A 25774-nucleotide genomic window follows, 5' to 3' on the forward strand; every position below is an offset into this window, starting at 1 on the left:
GGTCCTTATTAGTTATCTGTTTTATATACAGTAGTGTGTATATGTCAATCCCAATCTTCCAATTTATCCTTCCCCCCCACCCCCGCTCTAATCCCCTGGTAAACATTAAGTTTGAAAACCAGACGTTTAAAAAATTTTTTTTTATTAAATATCCTTCATCTTAATAGGCACTGAATACACGAAGCTGATACAAGACACAACAGAGCAAAAGGCTACTACTGTCAGTCACCTATTCTCAGACAGCCCCAGACTAAGTCAGGGAACTCTACTCTGACTAGGTCAGAGCCAGCATAGACCCCCAGAAATTAGGAATCTATCCAACTAGAGAAAATAATTCCCTAAGAAATTGAAAGGGATTCCAGTTAGACACTCTGGCCTTTGGCTTCTGAGGCCCAGAAATTGTGTTTCACCCGAGAAAATACACAGTAGAGGACCTGGTCTAGGTTTAGTCCTATCTCTCTAAAAAATTATTTTTTTCCAAAACTACAAAGATTAAAAACTTGTTTGCTTACATGTGACAACCACTCATTTATTATTTAATTATATTCTTCCACCTGAAGCCATAGCCATAAAGAATAGCCATACCACCTTCTTCTTTTGGAGAAGATCCTTCAGTCTCACTTACCGGGTAGGCATGTAACAGCCCTGGAGCCATAATATATGGATTAGGCAACAACGGCGGGACCCCAGGAGGGAGGTTGGGAGGAGCTTTTCCTGAAAGAGAAATTATATTTTTATCTTGTCACACTATTACTTTGCTCATTCATACTAAAGGAATGCAATTCATCTTCTATGCAGGGCTACCTGAAGTTGTAGCAACTGAGCTTCGAGTGGAGGCTGTGACGGTAGAGTTGCTGCCTAGGCTGAGGCCCAAGCTACTGCCACTATTGAGACTGGAAGAGACACTGACCACTGGGGGAGGTGCAGAGACTGTGCTGGATGTGGTGGAGAAAGTGCTGGAGGAAGAATGAAGATTCGCCTCACTCTCCACGCTTGTGTGCTTCAAAAAGGCGGTGCGGTGGAAGAGAGGAGGAGGAAACAGTGATTAGTATAACAGGTCAGGAAAGACAATCCCTTCTGTTGATTATATCACACCAACTTCTCAATTAAAAAGGCTGAGGCAGGGTACTAGGGTGCTCTCTGCCAAAGTAATTAGAAGAAGTTACTAAATACTGTCTGGCTACACATTCCCCAACATTCATCTGGTAAGGATGGCAACAACAGACCCACTGCACATCATCACCCTGTTCAGAAAGGCAACAGAGCGAGTGGGGACAAACTCCCTAGAAACGAACACTGACTGGCCAATGAGGAGACAAAAGATAGTTTAGGTCTGAAAAATATATCATAGTCTTCTCTCCCACATTCTTCTTCACTAGGCCAGCACAACAGACAAGTTCACAAGCTAGAAAGAAGTACAAGTTCTAATGAATTTAAACCTGAAATAGTACACTTGAGGAAAGAGAGATTCCTGAGAAAGCCTTAACCCTCATTACCTTGCCCCAAGCTTTTGACAAACCAGACAACTTTGCCCAAAACAGGTCCTCCTGAAGTTAGTTTTCTTCCTTACCATCTCAGCTTAATTCCACAAATTGTTATAAAATCACAACAGTGAAACTAATTCTTTGGCCAAAAGCTCTCATCTGGCCTCTACTTTCATAGGATGCCCAGACTCAAACTGATTATTTTCAGGACTCATGTTTGCCATACCCCAGACCAATGAATGAAAATGGCTGTACCAGTTGGAAAGGGATGTTCTTACAGAATTTATCATAGCATACAAAGTCCCACCCAATTACAGTGTAATCAAAAAAGTCACTTCCAGGGCTTTGAGAATTGGCCCACAGCTCTGCAATATTTCTGGATTCTTCTGCCTCTCTCGGCTTCAAACATCCTTTTTACTCCTTTCCTGCAACTTCAGATGAATTATCATTTTGCCACCTCACGAAGAAATTTTCAAGACTCCCTTCTTGGGAGACTCTTACAGTTGGATAGTTGTTTAAGTGTAAACAAGACCATACTTCCTCTTTTACAGCATCACACTTACCAAAAGAGTGGATGTCGAAGTGCGCCCAGAAGATGTTGATGACGAAAGGGTATTCTGCTGAGTAGACAACGTGCTGTAAGGTAAAAGAGGTTGCCATTAGCCACAGGGCTATGGTTACCTGACCTGGAGCTTCAGTCAAGAACACAGGCCAGGGCTTCCCTGGTGGCGCAGTGGTTGAGAGTCCGCCTGCCAATGCAGGGGACGCGGGTTCGTGCCCCGGTCCGGGAGGATCCCACATGCTGCGGAGCGGCTGGGTCCGTGAACCATGGCCGCTGAGTTTGCGCATCTGGAGCCTGTGCTCCGCAACGGGAGAGGCCACAGCAGTGAGAGGCCCGCGTACCACAAAAAAAAAAAGAACACAGGCCAGACACAGAGAACTGACTTGTGGTTGCCGGCAGGCGGGGTGGGGAGGGATAGAGTGGGAGTTTTGGGTTAGCAGATGCAAACTAGTATATATAGAATGGATGAACAAGGTCCTACCGTATAGCACATAGAAATATATTCAATATCCTGTGAGATAAACCATAATGGAAAAAAATATAAAAAAGAAAATATGTATAACTGAATCACTTTGCTGTACAGCAGAAATTAACACAACATTGTAAATCAACTATACATCGATTGAAAAGAAAAAGAAGAACATAGGCAAAGAAGGCATAATATGGGACCAAGGAGATCCTGAGATCATATGGTAAACACAATGGCCAGCCAAGGGTAGTGAGCAGTTAAAGCAAGAATGGGTGTTGAAAAAGGGAAAAAAGCCTCCTTTGTCTTTACTTCCCATAGCTTTTAGGTTACCCACTTAGCTAATGTGGTCTCTGCTAGGCAGAGAGGACAAGATAGAACCAGAGAGCTCTGTTATTACTACTCACCAACCCAAACCTCCATCCTCACCCCAAATCACCTGCTGTGTTGTGTGGTGGTACTATTTGGAATCTCCTCATTGTGGCTCAAGCCACCCAAGGAAGATGAGTGCTGATTGGTTGTCGTCAGTAAGGAAGCTGCAGATACCGTTTCACTGAGAGGGGGGATGCTAGAAGTGGAAGGTGAGTCAGATTTCACTGCAGAGCCTGTAGCACCTGGAAATAAAGAAAGGAATTCACCTCATCAGAGGAAGTTATTAAGAGGTGACGACAGCCCTAGGCTGTCCCAAAGACAAGAGTGTGAGTTATTTAGTAATGGACCACTAACATTTAGGTACAATCTTTTCCTTTTTTTTTTAATTCCAAGCATTTCACAGCACTGATCTCATTTGTCCAATAAAGAGAACCCAGAGGATTATCACTGTTACAAGACAGAGAGCCTGAAACTTACGATAGTTTGAGATTAAACAGCAAGGCAGAAAGAACCAAGCTGAGACTATACCAGAAGTTTTGATCATTGAGGCAGGGCTCTTTTCACAACAATCTACGAAATGCAAAAATATTTAAAGGGGAGTAAAAACACTACAACTGAGAGGAAAAAGCCTGGAGAACACTCACCTTCAACAGATTGCGTGGTCTGTAACTGCGTGGCCTGCACAGAACTGAAGCCATTCTGGTACAAAAAACAGAGGAATAAGAAACTGACAAACTCAAGTGAATAGGTCAGGTTAGCACATTGACTCAGCTTAACTTCTGTCAACCAATTTCTTTCAGAGAAATTCTACAATGAAAGGATTAACATAATGTATACTACCCAAACAAAGTAAAAACAACAAAAATTTAAAAACAACAATAATAAGATATACCAACTCTGTGTGACCCAGGGCAACAGAAGGCAATGCCCAAACTGCTGAAGAGATCCCAAACCCCCAAGAGACATAGGAAAGGTCCAAATCCAGTGATCCCTGGGGGAGGGTGTGGGAGTATGACAGTTCAGCCAAACCACCTATTCTGCTGGCTACATCTGACAGTCACTCCACATTGCCTCTAGCATATGCTGTCCCCCTCACCAAGCCAAGACACAGCAAGGTGAGGTCTACTGATATGCACCCACAGAAGGCTGGCAATCAGATCTTCCAAGAAGAGAAAACAGGTAATTGAGACTGATTCTACTAAAGAGAATGAATCTTTAGTGCAAAGAGAATGATCTTCTGGCTCTAAGTCTCCAAGGTTAGTGAAGAGAACTTTTATTTCACCAACCACAAAAATGTGGTTCAGCTTCTCAATCAGCACTTCAGAGGTGTCTTAGCACCATCTGTCAAGAAGTAAAACACTAATATTTCAGTGATTTTGCCCACTATTCTCCTAACCAATGCCCAGGGGCGCATGAAGCCAATACCTTTGCCTGAGTCAAGTCCTTTTGGGGTGATGAAGAGATGGAGCTGGGGTACCGCCGAGTCTGTGTGGATCTCTGTTCATATAGAGGGCCCTGAGCATTATTTTGGGAGGTATAGGTTGTCGACTGAATTGGGCCACTCTGATAACCGGACTCCTGACTCTGGTTAGATGAAATTGTGGATGAAGATTCACTGTGGGGAATGGAGAAGGAAAATCTGAGAGAGACGAATAGAGCAGATCCACTGATACTAAAACAGTGGAGATCCACTACTTGTGTAAGTTGATTACAATCAAAAAGAAAAATTCCAGCAACAAATAAAAGAAACTGCCGCAATTTTCTCCTGAGAACAGTAGGAATTTCCACATCCTATAGAGCCAGGGATCTAAGCTAAGAATCCAGTTTAAAAACATTTTCAACTCTTGAAGAGAAAAATTTCTTGTTCCCTTACATGCTGCTGTTATTAGAAAAAGAGGCTAACAGTCAGTAGAAAGGATATACTACTCTTGGTCCCTTTGATACCATCATAACATGAACCCTGAACATGGGAAAAATCACCTTTTCCTCATGTTCATTTTAAGGAATTCTGAGCTCCTGGCCCTCTCAAAAACCCTATGAAGTAAAATTCTCTTGAAAGGAACTTTTAAAATATTCATATGCATTAACAGCAATTATGATTCAACAGAGCTAGGCTGGGGCAAGACATCTCTATTTTTAAATTCTAAGGATTGAAAAAAGTAACCCTAGTACTCTGAAATTCCTCCAGGATTTTCTACTGCTTAAGATGGCCTTCCCTGATAGCTATCAGAGGAGGCAGGGAAGGTTCTACTGGAAAGATTTCTTTTACTTGTGTAATGTATTAATGTTACCTCCTTCCTAGGAGTTCAAAGCTACACCCTTTGTAGGCTTAAGTCCACACCAAGGGGCTAAAAGTGTCAAACACATTTTTAGCTGTGGTAGATGCCAAGGTACTGTTAAAGGTGGGGTACATGTCTCTAGGAACTGTGCCTGGACATTCTAGAAGTGCCCAAGGGATACATTTCTGTTTAGAGTTAGGAAAAACCTAGTAACAGTATTTTAAAATGCTCAACAAAATGCTACAATTGGCTACTTTTCTCTCACTCAATCAGAGGCTTGGCCTGTCCAGAGTTCTAGGAATCAGCAGGAGATTTAGAAAAGCTGGTAAATGTCTGATAAAAGAAGTCTTATGACGGCTGTTTCCTCTACCTGGCCGTGCTGGTATAGAGGCTACTTGGAGCCTGGCTTGAAGAGGCGCTCGTGGTGGGGGTGGACTCATAATCAGAAAGGACAGGCTCTGACCCAAACTGCAATGCCCCAAACTGCAGATTTAGCCCTGAGATATCTGCCGAGCCAGGCATCTCCACAGCCAGAGCAGGAATCTGTAAAGAAGAAAAAGTAATGGTTTACTATAAGCTTACTGTAAGACTAATAAAAAACTTCTGCTTCAAACCTCCAAATTACACCCTTACAATCTCAATTCTCAAATCCCACACCCCTTTGCCCTAAAATAATATCTATCTAAAAGTTCAAATATACCTTAGAAGTCAAGGAGGCTTTTTTCTTCTGCTGTTTCAGTTTTTGCTGAGCCGGCTGAGGGCTGGACGATTGGTTGTCTGAAGACCCAGGAGACATTTGTGGAGCCGAGGTGGATTTGCTTGGCAGAGGAGAAGACGGGGGTGGAGGTGCAGCAGTGGAGGTAGCCACTGCAGGTGGCTTCTCCTGAAGGAACACCTCCATCATGGTTGAAGATGAGGTGAAAGCCTGGCGCTTTGTAAAGGGGCTGTGCACTGTTGAATCATTTGGGTTCTTCAAATCTGCACGAGGAAATCCAATAAGCATGAGGCCAGAGGTGTTCGTGAACCTCAAGAAAATGCTATTATCCTGCTCTAGAGCCATGAACTAGGCCCCCAGGAATCAGAAACTCATATAAACAGGTCCTCTTTTAAGATTTAATCTCATTTCTATAGGTGGCAATCATTGGATTTTATTTGTTAAGCAGAACCTAATGAAATCAAAACTATCATCCTGCCTATGTAAGAAAGGAATCCCGGAATTGTCCATGTTTAAAGTGTAAGGTCCTAAAATGGAAAAGCCCAAAGGCAGTATGATGTTTTCAAATACTAAAGACAAACCTAGGGAAAACCCAAAACATCCTCAGGTCAACAGAAGACTGCAAATGTGTACAGGGCTAAATTTGATGAAAGAGATATAGAGATATACAGCCGCAACTTATGTATTTAATTATTATTCCCCAGCTTTCTGAACTGAGCCTATCTCACCAGGGGAAATCACTGTGGGAAAAGAGCCAGTTGGCTGCCCTTCTCCTCACTTCAGAACACATTCTCTACCCCTACTCCTGCTAGCCTCTTGGCAGTAATGCTCCAATGCTTAAAGAATTCAAATCACTTTCCATATTTCTCACCATACTGCACCAGCGATGGGGATTGTGTGGTGGAGCCCATGTCCCAAGAGGAGGTGGTGGTGGTTCCAGATTGAGAATGCTGAGCTGCCAACTGAGCCAGGGCCTGAGCAGTCTTGAATTGCTCCAAGAACTGGGAGCCTGTGGTGCTGCTGCCTTTAGCTTCACCGACATCACCAAATCCTTTCCCTAACATGCTCACCTGTAGATCAACACAGAGATTAGAGAAATCCACATCCAAGCAACTTTGTTCAACTACTCAAAAAACAAACAAACAAACAAAAACAAAACACTTATCCTGGTTAAGAGCCAGTACAGATAAGACACGTAAAGAATGTCCAGGGGCTTCCCTGGTGGTACAGTGGTTAAGAATCCGCCTGCCAATGCAGGGGACACAGGTTCAAGCTGTGGTCCAGGAAGATCCCACATGCCGCGGAGCAACTAAGCCTGTGCGCACAACTACTGAGCCTGAGCTCTAGACCCTGTGAGCCACAACTACCGAGTCCGCGTGCCACAACTACTGAAGCCCACATGCCTAGAGCCCGTGCTCTGCAACAAGAGAAGCCACCACAGTGAGAAGCCCGCGCACCACAACAAAGAGTAGCCCCCACTCGCTGAACCTGGAGAAAGCCTATGCACAGCAATGAAGACCCAACACAGCCAAAACTAAAAACTAAATAAATTTTTAAAAAAAGAATGTCACAAAATAGTATAGTCCATTACAGCATAAGCTCTGGACTCAGACTGTCTACATTCAAATCCTGGTTAAATAATTGTGGAAAAATTACTTGTAATTGGTCTGTACCTCATTTTCCTCATCTGAAAATAGGAATAAAAGTAGTACCTCATAAAGGTGTAGGAAGATTAAACAAGATTAAAGCATTTAATATGTGCATGGCACATAACAAGCAGTCAAAAAAATAAGAGCCATTAAAATTTATACCATTACCATCACTTTCCCCTCCCTCCTTCTCAGGGACTCCTTTAATGACTGGAGGGGTTTTCTCCCCTTTGAATTTTTAAATCAACTAATACTTGACTATTAAGCTAACATGAAGGTGATATAAAATTTCACTTCAGGGGCTTCCCTGGTGGCACAGTGGTTGAGAGTCCGCCTGCCGATGCAGGGGACACGGGTTCGTGCCCCGGTCCAGGAAGATGCCACATGCCACGGAGCGGCTGGGCCCGTGAGCCATGGCCACTGAGCCTGCGCGTCTGGAGCCTTTGCTCCGCAACGGGAGAGGCCACAACAGTGAGAGGCCCGTGTACCGCAAAAAAAAAAAAAAAAAAAAAAAAAATCACTTCAGCCATTAAAGTCTTTGCCCCTTCCACTGAACAGCTCAAAAGGAACAAAAACAACTGAGCTTCATCTCAATGTTTCTAATAACTAGCATAGAGACAAAGAAGCAAAGTCAAGGAGCTATCTCAACTTCTGCACTAAATGATCAAGTAATGAGTCAATATGATTTTATTGTTTTCTGTGTATATCCAAGTTGTACAGGGTAATCGTGATGACAAAACAAAATTTACTCTTAATGCTTTTGGGGGATTCTCTCTATTCCCTACTACCAAGTAAAACTACCAGCCTAGACCAGAAGATTAACCATGTGGCCTTGACTATTCCAAAGAACCTCCAAGGAGATTTAGTCTAGTCTCTTTTAGGTTCTTACTTAAGCACATCATGATCTTCATCATTAAGCGGTGCTTATACAAAACCAATCTGTCCAACCCAACCTAAGACTTTTTTTTCCACTTCAGTCTGTATCCCAAGACTATACAAACAAGAACAAAAACACTGGAAATCTAGTTGAAAGTACGGGACTGCGGCAGAGAGATGATCCTGCACAGCATGATTACCAAATATTCTGCAAGTGTGAAACACAGAAGGTATAGAAAATTACCTAACATTCATATATTATGATAATGGGGAAGGGCTCCTATATTACTTACATCTATTAAATTTTAAGGGAAGTTAATCCTCTAACCTCTGTCCTCAATGGAAAAGAACTACATTAAATAGCATACTGATTAACGCAGGTAATGATAAAAAAGAATAGCACTTATGTTTAGTTTCACATATCACATGACACACATTAAACAGAATGTTAAAGTGGAAGTATACTGAAAACTTATTTTTGATATGAGAATTTGGATTTAGGTGTAAATCTTCAACTCCAGACATTAAAGGCAATTAAAAGTGACACAGAGCACTTAACCCATTTTCCAGTCATATATCTTAGGTGTTGGTAGTTATTTTCTGATCTTCATTACATCTTCCTACGACCTTTGTCCCATTTTGTTTCTTCCTTCTTTTCCTTTTTAGTCCCAACACTCCTCTCCCTTCTCTGCCACCTTTTCTCTCCTGTGACCACTCATTCATGGCAGAATATCAGCCACCAAATTACTATTAACACAAAAAACTATTTTAAGACAACAGTTAAAAACTAACAGAGTGGGACTTCCCTGGTGGCACAGTGGTCAAGAATCCGCATACCAATGCAGGAGACACCGGTTCGACCCCTGGTCCAGGAAGATCCCACGTGCCGTGGAGCAACTAAGCCTGTGAGCCACGACTACTGAGCCCTTGTGCCACAACTCCTGAAGCCTGCGCGCCTAGAGCCCGTGCTCCACAACAAGAGAAACCACTGCAATGAGAAGCATGAGCACCGCAACAAAGAGTATCCCCTGCTCGCCGCAACGAGAGAAAGCTTGTGCACAGCGATGAAGACCCAACACAGCCAAAAATAAATAAATTATTTTTTAAAAAACCTAACAGCTTTGGATTAGAGGCTGACTTAGCAGTTCTACAGCTGAATTACTCTAACCTTACGACTAGAAAAATAAAAGTATATGCATACACATAGTTTCTTACCTCTTACAACTATAGTAACCCTCCAGCAAAAAATAAACAGGAAAGTAAAATAAACAGGGAAGAAGAGAGAAAAAGCAGTACTTTTAGGATTTACTGACCATCTTTGTTTATTTAGCCTTTGCTATAATTGATGACCTTGAATTTTAAAAAATATTCTGAATCAGCAAGTCATTTGCCATAAGTGCTCTAAGTTAATAACCAATACCACTACTTCCACATTTGTGGAGACTTTACCCATTATCTTATTTATCTTCCTGAAGCCCTGTAAGATAGGCACAGCAAGCACTCTTATCCCCACTTACAGAGAAAGGGAGAAATAGCTAATAAGTGGGCAGATTCAGGAAGACCCCAAGTTTTTAGAAGCCTAGCTCAGAAATGTCTGGTTTAAATGAATACATATGACAATTCTGCTCTATCAAGAAAAAGGGAACGGCTGGACTTCCCTGGTGGTCCAGGGTTAAGACTCTGTGCTCCCAATGCAGGGCGCATGGATTCAATCCTTGGTTGGGGAACTAAGATCCCACATGCCGCACAGTGCAGCCAAAAAACAAAAAACAAACGACAGGGAACTGCTACAACCTTCCATCCAAGTTTAATTAGTATTACTAATACTAATTAGTATTAAAATTGGTTGTCATTGATTTTCACTCAAGAATAACAGTGAACAATGTTTGCACAATAAGTATTCAGTAAATGACATTAACTCATTCTTTTTTTAAAGTCTACACGTTAAAAAAAATACATTTAATTAATTAATTTATTTATTTATCTATTTTGGCTACGCTGGGTCTTAGTTGTGGCATGCGGGCTTCTTAGTTGTGGCATGCATGTGGGATCTAGTTCTCTGATCAGGGATCGAACTCGGACCCCATATATTGGGAGCGTGGAGTCTAATCCACTGGACCACAAGGGAAGTCTCCTAACTCATTTTTATAAGATGACTCAGTCTGTCCAAAGCTAAGTCCTCTCCTAGAGCTATATCCCCTACTACCCAACTCGACATCTCTACACCCAAGTCAGCCTAGGAAGACAAAAGAAGACGCTTTACCTTGCCCCAAACCTCTGGGTATCACTGAAAGGAATTACTGTATGTATGTGCTGGGGTTGCAGAAAAGTTTGGTTAGGATACACCATGTTTCCTACTTACCATACTGTGATGAGAAAACGTGTTCCCTGAAGCAGGCTGTGATATGGCACTCTGCTTCGAGTTACTGAACACCAGAGGCTGGGCAAGAGAAGGAGCCTGAGATGGATCCAGATTAGATGAATCATTCTCCATTGAAGATGGTGTCTTCCCCAACAGAACAGCAAGGTCAATTCTGGTGGAGAGATGGGAGCTTGATGAATAATGACTGAACATTCCAGCATTCCCCAACACCCGACTCAGATTATGGTTAGATCAAAATGAAGTCACTCCCCAGAAACACAAAGCCGTGAAATGCTTAATTCATCAAAATAACAGATCTGTAAGAGCCACAACAGTATCTACCTATGCTCCAATGAGGCTGCCAACCTTAATAATGTTAAATATTTTAATTTTAGTGAAATTAACTTAGTGAAATATCAAATGTTACTTTTAATACAGCAGCTCGATAATTGAGCCAAAATTTACAAATTTTTACCCATGATTTTAATACTGAATACCTGTCATTACCAATATCTAATATATAAAACCACATACTAGAATGCTGGCATCCTCAAGCAGCTTTGGAACAAGAAGGGTTTGGGGAATTTTTCCCCAAATTTTTAAAATATTTCAAGTTACTTGTGATATAATGAAAATATATACTAGGGGCTTTGCAAATTTCCTTAGTAGGAGTGTCGTTTGTTTTTCATAATTGGTCTCTTTCAACCACAGTTTATGCTAATAAAGTAACTCAGGGTGGGACCCCTCACAGAGTTTCAAGAAGGCGGCGGGTCACCAGAAACACCAAGAAAGTGATTAGAGAGTTGGAACTTTCAGCCCCACCACACTCCACCCACTTCTAGGCAAGGAAGAGGAGCTAGAGACTGAATTCAATCACCAATGACTTTATCAATCATGCCTATGTAATGAAACTCTCATTAAAAACTCTTGAACAATGAGGTTCAGTGAGCTTCTCGGATGGTGAACACATCGATGTGCCAGGAGGGCAGTACACCCAGAGAGGGCTTAGAAGCTCTGTGCTCCACCAACCCCCATACCATGCCCTATGCATCTCTTCCATCTGGCTCTTCCTGAGTACTGGTTATAATAAACCAGGGACAGCAAGTAAACTCTTTCCTGAGTTATATGACTCATTCTAGCAAATTATTAAACCTGAGCAGGGGGCTGTGAGAACTCCCAAATTTGTAGTCGGCTGGGCAGAAATGTGCAGGTGGCCCATTTGCAGCTGACCTCTGAAGTAAATAAAGGCAGTCTTGTGGTACTGAGCCGTCAACTTGGGTCTGCGCTAACTCTGGAGAGTTAGTGTCAGAACACCCAGCTGGTGTCAGAGAATTGAAGAATTGGTGTGGAAAAAAATCACAGGTATTTGGTATCATAGAAAAAAAAAAAAGTATGGAGGTTCCTTAAAAAACTAAAAACAGAACTACCATATGACCCAGCAATCCCACTACTGGGCATATACTCTGAGAAAACCTAATTCAAAAAGAGACATGTACCACAATGTTCACTGCAGCACTATTTATAATAGCCAGGACACGGAAGCAACCTAAATGTCCATCAACAGATGAATGGACAAAGAAGATGTGGCACATATACACAATGGAATATTACTCAGCCACAAAAAGAAACGAAATTGAGTTATTTGTAGTGAGGTGGATGGAGCTAGAGTCTGTCATACAGAGTGAAGTCAGAAAGAGAAAAATACCGTATGCTAACTCATATTTATGGGATCTAAAAAAAATGGTACTGATGAACCTAGTAGCAGGGCAGGAATAAAGACACAGACATAGAGAAGGGACTTGAGGACATGGGGGAGGGGAAGGGGGAAGCTGGGGCAAAGTGAGAGTAGCATCAACATATATACACTACCAAATGTAAAATAGCTAGCTCTTGGGAAGCAGCAGCATAGCACAGGGAGATCAGCTCGGTGCTTTGCAATGACCTGGAGGGGTGGGATAGGAAGGCTCAAGAGAGAGGGGATATATGTATGAATATGGCTGATTCACTTTGTTGTACAACAAAAACTAACAGCATTGTGAAGCAATTATACTCCAGTAAAGATGTATGAAAACAAAAAACACATTACCTCTGGTAATGACATCCTGAACATCCTATTCCTATCGCACTTCTCTTTAGGACATTCTGAATCAACAGCTATCATACCCAGGTCTAGAAATAATCCAAGAGTCTTCCAGAGGATAAAAATATTCCCTGACAAGTGTTATCTCCCTCTACTGACCCCAATACCTATGTTCAAGTTCTAAAAATTTCATAAGCCAGATCCTAGGGAAAAAAATTATCACCATACTCAGTGGGCTAAGCAAAGACCATAATTATTAAGCAAGAGAAGAAACTATTGAACAGTTCTGCAAATTCAGAAATAAATGAAAACTTTCCACTTTCAGCTTCTCTTTACCTGACTTACTACAAGTTCTAAGTTCTAAGTTTTAATCAATACCTATGATGCTGACAAGGCTGACCTATGTATTAAAGGGCTATTTGGGGGAGAGTTAGCTTTAAAATTGTAATATATGGATTTCCATTCAGTAGATTACTAATATCAACTCTTACAAATCTACCAATCAACTTAATAGGACCCTAATATGATTTGGTTATCATTATTACCGACACCATGGGAGTCTGTAGAGGTCCAGTGCCATTCTTCCTTACAACTAACTTAGCAGATACCCTTGGGAAAAGATAACAGAATTATACCACACACTTGCCTCTGACCAGCAGTGATTGTCACATTCTCCGCAGGCAGAGGCACTGACGACACATTAGAGGCAGTGAAGATCTTGGTCTCAGAAAGCTGGAAAACAGAGGAATTAGTCACTCCTAGTGTTAGGTAGGTTTCAGTCAGAAACCTGTCACAGGTTAAGGGGAATTCAACATCAAGAAAAAGGGGAAAACTCTTTGAAGAGAGAACTATCTACTCTAAGGAATCCTGAATGGACTGACCTTCAAGCCCCTTCTATCTGTGCACAATGGTTTTATCAAAAGAGAGGGTAGAATCAAGAAACCTAATAAAATCGAGTGGAGTCACATAATATGGGCACTGAACTTACAGGAAGGTGAATATGCTAGACAGAAAAACAGAGAAAGCCCCTTTATATTTTCCCGCTACAGCTCCTAACTCCTACCTCAATCCAAACCATACTTTATCTTCCACTACTCCTCTCAAAGAAAAGAAGATCACAGCCAAGATGAAGACAGATATAAGTTAATTCTTGGCTTTTGAGCAGTTAAGGGCCCAAGTGCTGATGAGTCGATATATGGAGGAATAATTTTAACATGCACTTTTTGGGGACTTCCCTGGTGGCGCAGTGGATAAGACTCCGTGCTCCCAATGCAGGGGGCCTGGGTTTGATCACTGGTCAGGGAACTAGATCCGACATGCATGCCACAACTAAGAGTTTGCATGCCACAACTAAGGAGCCCACGTGCGCCAACTAAGGAGCCGGCGAGCCGCAACTAAAGGAACCCTGGAACCACGGCTAAGGAGCCCGCCTGCCACAACTAAGACCTGGTGCAACCAAATAAATAAATACATATATATTTTTAAAAGGCATTTTTTGCCTTAAAACTGACTTTGCTACACCTAGTCTCTCCACTATAAAACACTAAAATTAGGTAAACAATTGTAAGGAATAAATCTTCCTACTATTCAAAAGTTGATTTTTTTTGGGGGGGGGGGGGCATGCTGCCCGGCCTTCTGGGATCTTAGGTCCCCGACCAGGAATTGAACCCCGGCCCTAGGCAGTGAAAGCGAGGAGTCCTTAACCGCTGGACCACCAGGGAATTCCCCAAAAGCTGACTTTTAAAAAAAACTTTTTGATTAAAATCTCCCCTCTAAAAGCAGTGAATCCACTCCCCCAAATATATCATTCTCTGAAAAGCGGTTAAGCTGACAAGCCAAATCTTAGAAAGTATTCACAAAGCAGTCTAGCTCTGCTACAAGAGAAAAGAATCACCCTCTAATGCTGATACATCCGGAATTTTAAAACTCAGGCCTGAAAACCTAAACAGTCTGACACATCATTTCCTCTTATCATATTCTGTCTTGACTGAATAAATACAAGTACAGGAAGGTTCATCCGTGATCACGGGAAACTGTAATTCATAGCAAAAGCTTGACTGTGACCAGGGAATCAGGAAAATTCTTTTACTCAGGTACTACTCCAGCGAATTCATATAGCTTGTTTATGTGCCACCCATCTATGAGGTTTCCTAGTTTAGTCAATCTGGAAGATAGCCAAACCTACATGTTCATCTCAATTACAATCACCACGATGCGCTCTTAGTACAAAAACAAAAAAGGTCCCAGAGTCAACCAGACTGTAAACTTAAGAACTTGGTACTGTAACTCTCATCTGTACCCACCTCTAAGCCAATTACAGGACCATACACCAATGCCTGAATGTGAACCAAATAACTGATTTGCTCCAAGGAGAGTCATGTGCCACCAGAAGCTGTTACTCAACGCACTACCTGCCTAACTCCATTTCTAGTGCCCTACCCAACCACCATCTCTTCCTGGGATAAATCCGACAATCAGATATTGGACTTACACAAGTGCACTTGCCCTTTCCATAGTCTGGTTCCACAGAGTCCTGTTCATGCCCAGTCTCCTTCATATAACATATGTGAAATGTTCTGGCTCAGAACACTATTTTGGATGTAAAAGTTTTGGGTCAGAATCTTAAGGGTGAATTTTGAGGGGTAGAAACATACCCATTTTCTATCCCTAAACACCACTTAGGGATAGAATGTACTAATGAGGAATGACCTGGGAATACCTACATCTTCATTCCAATCTTCAGTTCCCCACTCCTCTGTTGCAGTCCTCCATGCACCTGGGAATAAAGGAAAAACAATGAAGTAATTTTAAGTACCAGTACAAAGCACAGGCAGAAAATACGGACGTTTTAAACTTTTGGCAGCCAAAAGTGTAACTAGAATTTAGTAATCAGAAGGGATTCTTGGGCTTCAGAGGGAGGAAAAGACTTTTTAGAAAGGGATACCTCAGAACAACCAGGGTTTTAATAAGATTATGATTTCACAGCTACTTTCAGTTCTTGTTACACAGCTGTAATAGGAAAGAGAGCCAGACAGTAAGAGAGAGAGAGAAAATGCAAGAGACAACAAGACTCCAATGGACCCAATGCTCCAAGCAATCTCTTAAGGGCCTTCAAGTCCTCTGACTTAGTAGTCCGTTCAGTGAAATGGCAGCAGACAATTTAAACTGAAACATGCAAGCTATACTTATTTAGTATAAGACAATACTGCAGGCAGTCTGAAGAAAGATGGCAGCAGGGGCAGAGGAACACAAATGGTTGCCACATTATAGTCAAAGGGCAGTGAAGAAGGAAAGGCTTGAAATCCAAACTGAGAGCACTGACACCTACCTGCTATGGGAACTGAATTTAAAAATGCATACTCAGGGCTTTCCTGGTGGCACAGTGGTTAAGAATCCGCCTGCCAATGCAGGGGACGCGGGTTCAATCCCTGATCCGGGAAGATCCCACATGCCATGGAGCAACTAAGCCTGTGCAACACAACTACTGAGCCTGCGCTCTAGAGCCCATGTGCCACAACTACTGAGCCTGTGTGCCACAACTACTGAAGCCCGCGTGCCTAAAGCCCATGCTCCACAACAAGAGAAGCCACCACAATGAGAAGCCTGTGTGCCGCAACGAAGAGTGGCCCCGCTCTGCAACCAGAGAAAAGCCCACGTGCAGCAACGAAGACCCAACGCAGCCAAAAATAAAATTAAATTTAAAAATGCATACTCAGCAGAAGTTTATAGATCGTTTTGATTTAACTATAAGAAACACCAATGGATCTGTTCTTTTCAGAAGACACGAGATGAGATTGAAAAATAAAATATGTGTAATAGTTACCGTACTGGTCCTAACTATACAAAACACAAAATCTGACCTGTAAAAGTCATGGCACAGACAATGGAGGGACACAGTTTCTGTAGGAGAGGTCCGTAAATAATCAAACCACCTTGCATATTCCCCTTGTTTTGCTTCACGTATACGCATATCCTCAGAAAAGGAACCTGGCATTTTTTAAGGAATATAGGTGAGTTTCTATGAGACCTAAAATTCTTCCCTTCAACCAAAGAACCACACTAAGAAACAGGAACCTCTGTGTAGCAAGGACCAGAAAACGCCTTATTTTCTTCTCTAGAATAACAGTATATATTTAATAATTCTTAAAACGTTTTCTCCAAATGGAGAAACTTCTTACAAGAATGAAAGAATGAAGGCGTGGCATTCAGATTTCACTGTCACTGAAGAGAAATATTCTAACACCTACAAAACCCGTCTGAAATTCTCTTAAACGTTTAATAATGAAAACTCCTATTTCCTAGAGAAAAATATGTTCAGTGCAATGCCTTTCCCAGGACAATGTTAAAACTATGCCAGGGAAATTCCAAACCACTTAATAATGACAATGTTCTCCAAATCAAACTAAAGTCCAATCTCAGTTTAAACAAGTTACAAACCACACTCTTCTATCCCTCTCTAGTGATGGCATTTTTCCTCCCCATTGACAACCATCCCACCCTGGCTAATTGGAATCCAAAATCTGGGTTAACACATACACACAATCCTAGAATTGGAAGTGATCTAAGAAGTCATTTACTACTGAGAGGCTATCTCTCAATGCGAGAAATTTTTTTTCCCCTGCACTCTGGCGACTGCATCTGGAATGGAAAGGAAGACTGTAGACAGCTACTTGACACCTTCCTATATAGGACATATGGTCTTGGCTAAGGAAAAGGACTACACTGAGGAAGCGTTAAGGCACAGAAAGAGTACAAATGCTCTGAACAAAAGATTAGGGCTTCCATTCCATCAGCAAAAAGCACAGACAATGTAAATGTTAAATATTCATTAAATAAACTAATTTTTTTAAGGAGGAAAAACAGGCACAGAATATGAGAGAAAAAAGCAGAAAAATAAAAAGCAGGAAAACAGAAAAATGACATATCCACAGATATTTCAGTTCATAAAAATCTATTAAATATCCGGGGCAGTTAGGCGCCTGGATGTATCATACCAGGAGCAGTCTCAAATTTTCGGGGATAATTTGACCCCTCAACCCCAATGAAATCAAGTCCTGAAACAAAAAAGAAAAGAAAAGAAAAAACAACCAGTGAAATTTTGCTTGTGAATGAGAATGTTTGCCCCCAACACACAATTCCCACTGTACCTGTGGATATTTTAAGGGTAGATTTGAGTCTCTTTTTAAATTAAAAAGGGAATTTGTAATTTGCTACCATGAAAACACAAAAAGAGATCATGCATGAAGCTAAGTTCAAATCATGAAACTTGAAGGGAACGCATGAAACTATACTCAACACTTTCACACTAACAAGCAATTCACATAATTTTTCATTCAGCCACAAATCAAAAATTTCTGAGTCTAGCCTCCCAAATCTGCTATTCTCTACTCGGTATAAATAAACACACACCTCTTCCTTCCCTCTCTCTTTTCCCAACCAGATCCTTGTTGAAAATAGCTAAGGCTTTCAATCTAGGACTGGGATTCCATGCCTAATTTTCTAATTTTGCCTAACAAATCCCTTGACTTCTATTATCTTTTCTGCCAATGATAAAAAGCCAAATACCCAAGAACGAACTACAGCTCAGAAACATATCTGTTATTCGGACTGTTACCAATGCTCTACAAAGCCATCAAGAGATGAATGAAGAGCAGTTCTAATGCCTCCAAAGTATAAGTTAAAACAGAAAAGAATATTTCATAGCCAAATGGTTAAGGGACTTCAAAAAGATATCTAGCTTGCCAATAACTCAACTTTAGCCTCCACCAATGAGAAATCTGTATTAAAAATGAGTTTATAAGATAGCTTGATGAACAAAAAGCAAGTAACATTCAAGACCTGAGGTACAGCATATTGTGGGCAGTAGATGAGAAGTGATTTGTGCCAAAGACCTTCCTAAAGACGCAGGATTAAGGTAACTGATCTCTGAAAGGGGGTAAGGCAAATTTAAATGGATAAGGAGTCAAAGAGCCTATTTCATGCTCTACTATTAACCCTTCCCCCACTTTGTAAGAGGAAAAAATTCTCAGGCTTTCCATGTGCTGGCTCGGCCAGAAAGAGGTAGCTGGTCTCATAAGAAAGTACTCTGGAACCAAGAGGCTGTTCTTATTTAAAGTAGTAAAAGTTATCTCTTACTCCCAAACACATCTTGGTGTATCCCACAAGCCTAACATATCCTCAAACATATATACACTACTCAAATATGCATCAAAGTCAGCTAACAAAAAAAGCGAATCCCATAATACTCTACCACACCCAGAAGACTATCCAACAAAGAAAGGCAGAAAGTCTCCAGATTTCCTTCTTGCCCATAAACTGAGATTTCCCAAAAATTAAGGGAAAAAGATACTCCTATCTCTGTATGCAGAAACAAATAAATTGACAGTGGGCTTTGATTCTGGGCCCTATTCATCTTTACAAGTAGTGGATTGATTAATTCTGGGTATCTTTTCAAAAGGCAAAGCTAAGTAGCCAAACAGAAACACTAGGAAATACAATTGGAACTAATGGTATAATGGAAAGAGCATGAAATTTGAGAGTCAAAAAATTCTGAGTTCAAATACTAGCAAATTTCATAACTACTCTTGCAGTCTAAGTCTTGTCATCTGGAAAGTGATGATAAATAATGTCTATTTTATAAAATAGTGATGAAGATCAGGTGAAACAGCATGTATAATGTGCCCATGGGCACAAAGTAAATGAAGGAGAGTACACTGTAATTCAGTTGTCACCCCTTTCCTCTCTCTGACTCAGCAGCCAAAAACTACTCCACTTTTTTGTTAAGTATATCCTCAAAAAAATTATTTCCTTAGATTCCCAGAGACAAGAAACTAATAAAAGTCACTCACTCGTCCCATCATCTGGTTCAAAGTGGCCAGTGTTGTTCCATGTATTGCCGCTATTATTGCCATAGTTATCATCAGTATTGGCCGGCTCTGCATAATCAGCTGGGTTAAAGGTTCTGGGAGGAAAAAAAAAAAAAAAAAAGCTTAAAAGAGTCTCTGAGCTCTAAGCAGCACCAGTGAAAATTAACTCAAAAGGAGGGCAATCAGAATCTTGACTGTCTCTTTCCTAGTACAGATCAACCATGGCCCCATTCTATAAGCCTATAAGCTGTCTACTTTTGCTCACTTACCAGCTTACCTAAAATTTCATGGTATAATCTTTTTTTTTAATAATTTTAATTTATATCCACTATCCCTTTTGGATTAGAACACCAATAAAATCCACATGAAGATTTTGAGAAAATAGCAGGTATGTGTATTCAAATGAGATAAAATAATTCAGGTGGTAAATGCTTATCTTCCAAAAATAAGCCGTATGCCTATACACACCTGATGAAATAGTCCAGCAATCTTTCTGATCACATTTTGGTTATAGCTGCCTATTATCCTCAGGATACCAGGATACTAACCATGCTAAAACATTATGGTAATGCTTAAGGAAAAATTAAAGACTTTAACACTGGATCAATGAAACTTACCCCATTCCTTGAGCAGAAAACCTTCCTCCCCGCCTACCAGAGCCACCTAAAGAATGAGAAAAAGAGGGAGAAAGAAATATTTTAGAAGTTGATATAAAATCACCTTGCCAACAGAGGCAGCTTTGGAAAGTAAGTGGTTGACATCATCAGATATTCCTTCTCTCACTCTGTAGCACATCAGTTAATATAACACAGCAGGACAATTATTACTGACAAGGTTGTTCCTTTGCTGATCAAACTGCTGGATCCTCAAGCAAATACAATAATAGCAACAATAAAGAGCAGAGGAAATGACATCTACCTTCCTTCCCACTGCCCACTCAGCAGTCTCTAGAATTTGCATGACACCTCAACAATTAAGGTATCCAGAGCCCATGTGAATTTGTCTGGTTTTAAATAAAGCAGACCCCTACTAAACTAATAAGAGTAGCTTGCCCCCAATATCCATCCCGCCAACAAACTGATCACCTCTGCCTCGGCCACGACCTCTTCTGCCTCTTTCTGTGCCTCTTCCAGAAGGCCCTCCACTCTTGGTGCCATCTAATCCATTTTCCTGACCTCGAACTGAAATTTAAAAACAAAACAAAACAAAACAAAACAAAACACCACAGATGGCCAGAGCAAAGTGAATAGAAAGTATGTACATAAATGGTATGTATACATGGTGGTGGGGAGACAAAAACAAAGAAGAGAAAATGAGCTGGAAGGATGGAACATGATGGTTACTAGGGAATGGTTACTAGTCAAACAATTTTACAAACGGCTACAAGGTAACTTCATGCTCAACTGGTGGCTGTTGCTAGAAAAGGCTACATGCAAGAAATGCCAAGGTCTCAGAACAGATGATTTTAAGAAAAATCAAAAGGATGATATAATGGTTACTAGATCCAGCCTCGCAGAGCCCTGACATCCCTCAAGTCTAGACATTACTAACCCACAACTGGTTTTGTTAAAGCCCCATGCATACACTCTCGTCCGCGGCTGGCACCTCTCCCCCGTCTTGGTGGCCCACCACGTCGCCGACTATAGTCTCTGTCCCGGTCTCGATTTTCTTTGCCTTCCTCGTTGGATTCCGTTTGGCCACCGTCCTTCTGTCCTGAGACTCCTTTCTTCTTCCCAACCATCTCCCAGGAATGCTAAAGAAGAGCAGAGCATTCATGTCTAATCAATATAGGTTGCTACCAGGAAACCAGAGATAAAAGCTGGGACAACTGTTAACCATTCTTCTCTCAGCATCCACATCTAAGATAACTTCTATTAGTTTATTTCTGTTTAAGTGGAGAGTATAGACAGAACCTCAAAACAAATTCTACACCTATCACTGCAAAATTGAAGCCCTTTTTGTAGAAGAGGTGCTTATAAGCAAATGGATTGCAAGGATCATTTCCAAAAGGGTTACCGAGATCTCTATCCAGTTCAGTCACTCGGCGTGGTAGTCAAAGGACCTAGTTACTTACTGGACCTTTCTGTCAAGTGTGTTTCCTGGGCTGAAAAAACTAATTCCCTTTGGATTCAGTGACTCCCAGTTTTTTATAGCCTTATCCATGTCAAATAAAGCAGAAAAGAAAACTGAAAGTTTGTAACAGTTAACTCTGAATTCAGAATGAACGAATAGCATTTGACTCTTGAGTATATTCTCTAATTCAGCAACCTAGAATTTAGGAGGAAAACAACTATACCTACTCCCCAACCCACCCCCCTTCACACACACCAATTTCCTTTATTTAAAAGAAGACCAAATAGCAGTCAGGAAAGCACAGCCCTGGCCTTGAGACATGCTGACTATAGGAAGCCTTCCATTCCTGGTTTTATTCACTGTGTTCTCCCCTATACATCCTGAATTGCTACAATACGATTCAACCTTCCTCAAAGCAGTTCATTCCAGATTGCAGGAGGGAATATTTACAGTAAGGAAAATGAGCTAAACAGTCTTGCAAAAACTCATTCCTTAGGAAAATGAGTTTTATAAATTTGAAGGTTTTTTTTTGGCCTCGCTGTGTGGCTTGCAGGATCTTAGTCCCCTTACCAGGGATTGAACACAGGTTCTCAGTAGTGAAAGCGTGGGGTCCTAACTACCAGCGAATTCCCTATAAATTTAAAGTTTTAAACACACAAATACATTGATTTACAAATTTTTGCAGAAAATATGTACAAATAAAAGTTCCAGTTCAATCACCAAGACTATCAGAGCTTTACTATCCTAGATACCATCTAACCCAAACTACAATGGCCCTGCTGCTCAGCAACAGGTATCTAATATCCAATAACTTTGAAAATATGGAATAGTAATATGAAACTACTATTAATTTTGTCAGGGTTGATAATAATATTGTGGTCATATAAAAGAGTAACCTTTAAGGGAAACATGCCAAAGAATTTAGGAAATAAAGTACTATGATATCTACAACAACTTATTTCCAAATAATCCCAAGTGTCCACCAGTGGATGAGTGGATAAACGAGATGTGCTACAAACATACAACGGAATATTATTCAGCCTTAAGAAGGAGTGAAATTCTGACACAAGCCACAATATAGATAAACCTTGAAAACATTCTGCTAAACGAAGACACAAAAAGACAAATATTATTTGATTCCACTCACATGAGGTACCAAGAACAGGCAGAACCTTACACGAGGTAGTGAAAATAGGTGTTACCCCAACCTGGGAGTTGGGAAACGGAGAGTTAACTGTTTAATGGATACAGTTTCTAATTAGGAAATGAGTAAGTTCTGGAAATGGATAGTGGTAATGGTTGTCCAACACTGTGAATGTCCTTAATGCCAATGAATTGTATACTTAAAATGGATAAACTGGTCTATTTTGTTAAGTATATTTTACCACAATTTAAACATTTTTAAGTTCAAAAACAGTAAATTTAAAACTATACTAAAAGCATACCTACATATTCTAAAAAGTCCACAAGAAACAGTTTACTAAAAATTAAGTATCTGCCTAGCACTCGGCAGCTCCTTGTTGCCTACTCTTTCAACCCACCCAGATTCCACATTATAGCTGGTAGGTCAATTTTTGCTCACAGTAGCTTCAATTCATAAATTATAGTAACCTTGTAGCTAAATCTACATCAGCAACACTGGAAACCAGACTCGACACAGTTCTTCGAGTTTTTGCTACTCTGTCTCAAAACCTGATAGGTTTCAGAAGCCTGTCACCTTTTTCTTCTCTATGGTTATACATCAGCTGCTGGCACCTGATGGGTTCTGTAAGTAAAAAGAATTACTATAATCTTCCCGAGGCACTGCCAGTTTTCTAATACGATCTCATCCAACCAAATACATCCAACATTGATTCCCATTGGTTTCACTAGTAGCTTATTTATTTGTGGCATAAACCTACATTCTCTACCTGTTTTTCTTTTTTGATACTGTGAAAGGTCAGACTTGTAGCACTAGGCAGGAGATGCTAGAAGGTGAAACAAAATATGACTTGTGCAAAAAAAAAAAAAAATTCACTTTTTTTTTTTTGGGTGTGCCATGCAGCATGCAGGACCTTAGTTACTCAACCAGGGATTGAACCCGTGCCCGCTGCACTGGGAGCTTGGAGTCTTAACCACTGGACCGCCAGGGAAGTCCCCCAAAAATTCACACTTTTTAAAAGTGTAAGTAGATCCACCTCTACCTCTACCCCACTCCCTCGAAAATACAGAGGCAATTACTCTGGAGTAAATGCAAGATGAACCAGAACTGCTTTCTGATTATCCAGGCAGTAATTTTCAAACAAGACCCATAATATAAAATCTAATCTAGGACCACACTTTTGAAGAGAAAAAGGTACAAATTTAAATTCAATGATTAAAAATAGTTTTTCACTATTATTTCCCATTGCTTCGAGGAAACTGACAAACCTCCAACATTCAGCTAAAGTGACACTGTAACATCAGTAAGTTAAGCTCTCTAAGGATGAAATCTGGTTATCAATTTCAACCAAAGATCCCCTGAGTAAGACCAAGTAAATAAAAATGACTTCAAATGATACACTCCTCATTAAAAAAATAATAATAAAGGTCTCTACTAAACACTGCAGGAACATCCCAAAGATTAATTAGTAAGGCAGAATCCCTGCTCTTAAGGGGCTTAAAAATTTGAAACAGTAATAAGACAATAACAAAACACAGGATTCTCATTAAATGGAAAGGAAAGGAGGTGAAAGCAACTCTAAATTCTAGGGCAAGAGTTCCTCCAATATCCCCTTGTCATCTCCAGGGATGGTCAACAGGCTCTAAAGTTTGTTTCTCTGCTAATTCAACAGAAGTAAGTTCACATGATGAAAAGGTATTGTGAAATGTAAAGCTGATATTGGTGGGAGTGTTCTGAAATCAGAATCCAGTAGTCTGTGGCTTTGTTCAATAGCAATAAAACATGTGAGCAGAAATCTTCCATGATTAGTAACTAAGGCTATTAAATAGCACCTCTAACTCAGACTAACCAAATCTTGAAAACAGTCACTAGCCTAGAATGAATAATTTATTTCCAGGCCAACTAGAAGAAACTGATTTTATCTGTTTTCTCCTATTTATTGTACATAAATTTTAAGTATTTGCAACCTGTGGTAAATAATCTCCAAGACAGTTGCTTGCTTTATTTGGAGAATAAGATACTGTGCTTTAAGGTGAGTTACCCCACTTGCTATTTCTGGAATTTACTAGCCTCTCAACGAGGGACCCACTTTCTAGAACACTTTATTAGCACTCTACCGTATCTGGGTTTCCTTCCAGCAGTACATTGATGGCTCTGTTGACATCTCCGTTGCAGTCATGCAAAGCAATGACACATTCATCCTGGTTCTTGCCTGTGATATCAATCAACTGAAAGAGAAAGATCAGCAACCATCATGAACAAGCCTGCACTCCCCACAAAAGAAAACTAGGTGAAAAAAAGGGAGAAGACACAGCTGAGTTTGAAAGAAGCAGGCTTAAAAAAGTAAAACATGCAGAATTTTGGTACTCTAGTTCCAAAAGCAAAATATTAACAACCTATGATTAGGGATGGGGCAAAAGTATTTATAAAGCAGTTGAATAACACAGCATCTAATAGAGAATCAAATGCAGAAGCATACAGGATCCAGTATACCATGACTTGCCACATTTCCCAGATGCCACAACTATTCGAAGCTGCTATACAATGGTATCAACAAAGTCATTCAATAAAGAAGAGGTTAAAATTAAGGTAAAACCTCTTTGAACAAGGTATCTGTCCAAAGGGGTACAATCAGACAATAAAAGCACTCATAATTCGTTTAATACTATAGTGGAAAATATCCTGGTAGGCATCAATTCTATTTAACTGTGCTTTGATCTTGATGTCTTTCTCCACAGCTTATGGCAAATTAGCGATACACTCACTTGTTTCACCTTTTCCTCAAAGTCAGCATCATTATGGTCCGAAATCATCTGTGCAAGTCGAATTTGTTCCGCAGTGGCCTAAGA

At 40.6% G+C, this 25774-nt stretch overlaps 1 protein-coding gene and 1 non-coding gene across 14 annotated transcripts in view; both read right to left on the minus strand.

Annotated features, from left to right (window-relative positions):
* UBAP2L (ubiquitin associated protein 2 like) overlaps window positions 1–25774 on the minus strand; it is a 42567-nt gene that overhangs the window by 11301 nt on the left and 5492 nt on the right. For 7 of the 13 annotated variants that reach the window (XM_029227626.1, XM_029227625.1, XM_029227624.1 and 4 more), the window contains exons 3-21: window positions 25691–25768; window positions 25043–25153; window positions 21296–21464; window positions 20797–20892; window positions 20329–20374; window positions 19694–19806; window positions 17840–17899; window positions 15569–15621; window positions 13492–13577; window positions 10766–10937; window positions 6750–6948; window positions 5864–6141; window positions 5534–5706; window positions 4310–4499; window positions 3529–3583; window positions 2952–3126; window positions 2048–2120; window positions 805–1000; window positions 626–714 (exon numbers count right to left, since the gene is read on the minus strand). In XM_029227626.1, the coding sequence (XP_029083459.1) occupies window positions 626–714; window positions 805–1000; window positions 2048–2120; window positions 2952–3126; window positions 3529–3583; window positions 4310–4499; window positions 5534–5706; window positions 5864–6141; window positions 6750–6948; window positions 10766–10937; window positions 13492–13577; window positions 15569–15621; window positions 17840–17899; window positions 19694–19806; window positions 20329–20374; window positions 20797–20892; window positions 21296–21464; window positions 25043–25153; window positions 25691–25768 (2412 nt within the window). The remainder of the gene's footprint in view (window positions 1–625; window positions 715–804; window positions 1001–2047; window positions 2121–2951; window positions 3127–3528; window positions 3584–4309; window positions 4500–5533; window positions 5707–5863; window positions 6142–6749; window positions 6949–10765; window positions 10938–13491; window positions 13578–15568; window positions 15622–17839; window positions 17900–19693; window positions 19807–20328; window positions 20375–20796; window positions 20893–21295; window positions 21465–25042; window positions 25154–25690; window positions 25769–25774) is intronic. The other 6 variants (XM_029227630.1, XM_029227629.1, XM_029227628.1 and 3 more) reach the window with 1 other exon arrangement.
* On the minus strand, window positions 3884–4020 carry LOC114900151. The gene has a single exon (XR_003794768.1). It is a non-coding gene; the product is annotated as a small nucleolar RNA SNORA58 (small nucleolar RNA).

The sequence above is a fragment of the Monodon monoceros genome, unplaced genomic scaffold (genome assembly GCF_005190385.1).
Source record: "Monodon monoceros isolate NGI ecotype Baffin Bay Population unplaced genomic scaffold, NGI_Narwhal_1 Super_Scaffold_18, whole genome shotgun sequence".
NCBI classification, from domain to species: domain Eukaryota; kingdom Metazoa; phylum Chordata; class Mammalia; order Artiodactyla; family Monodontidae; genus Monodon; species Monodon monoceros.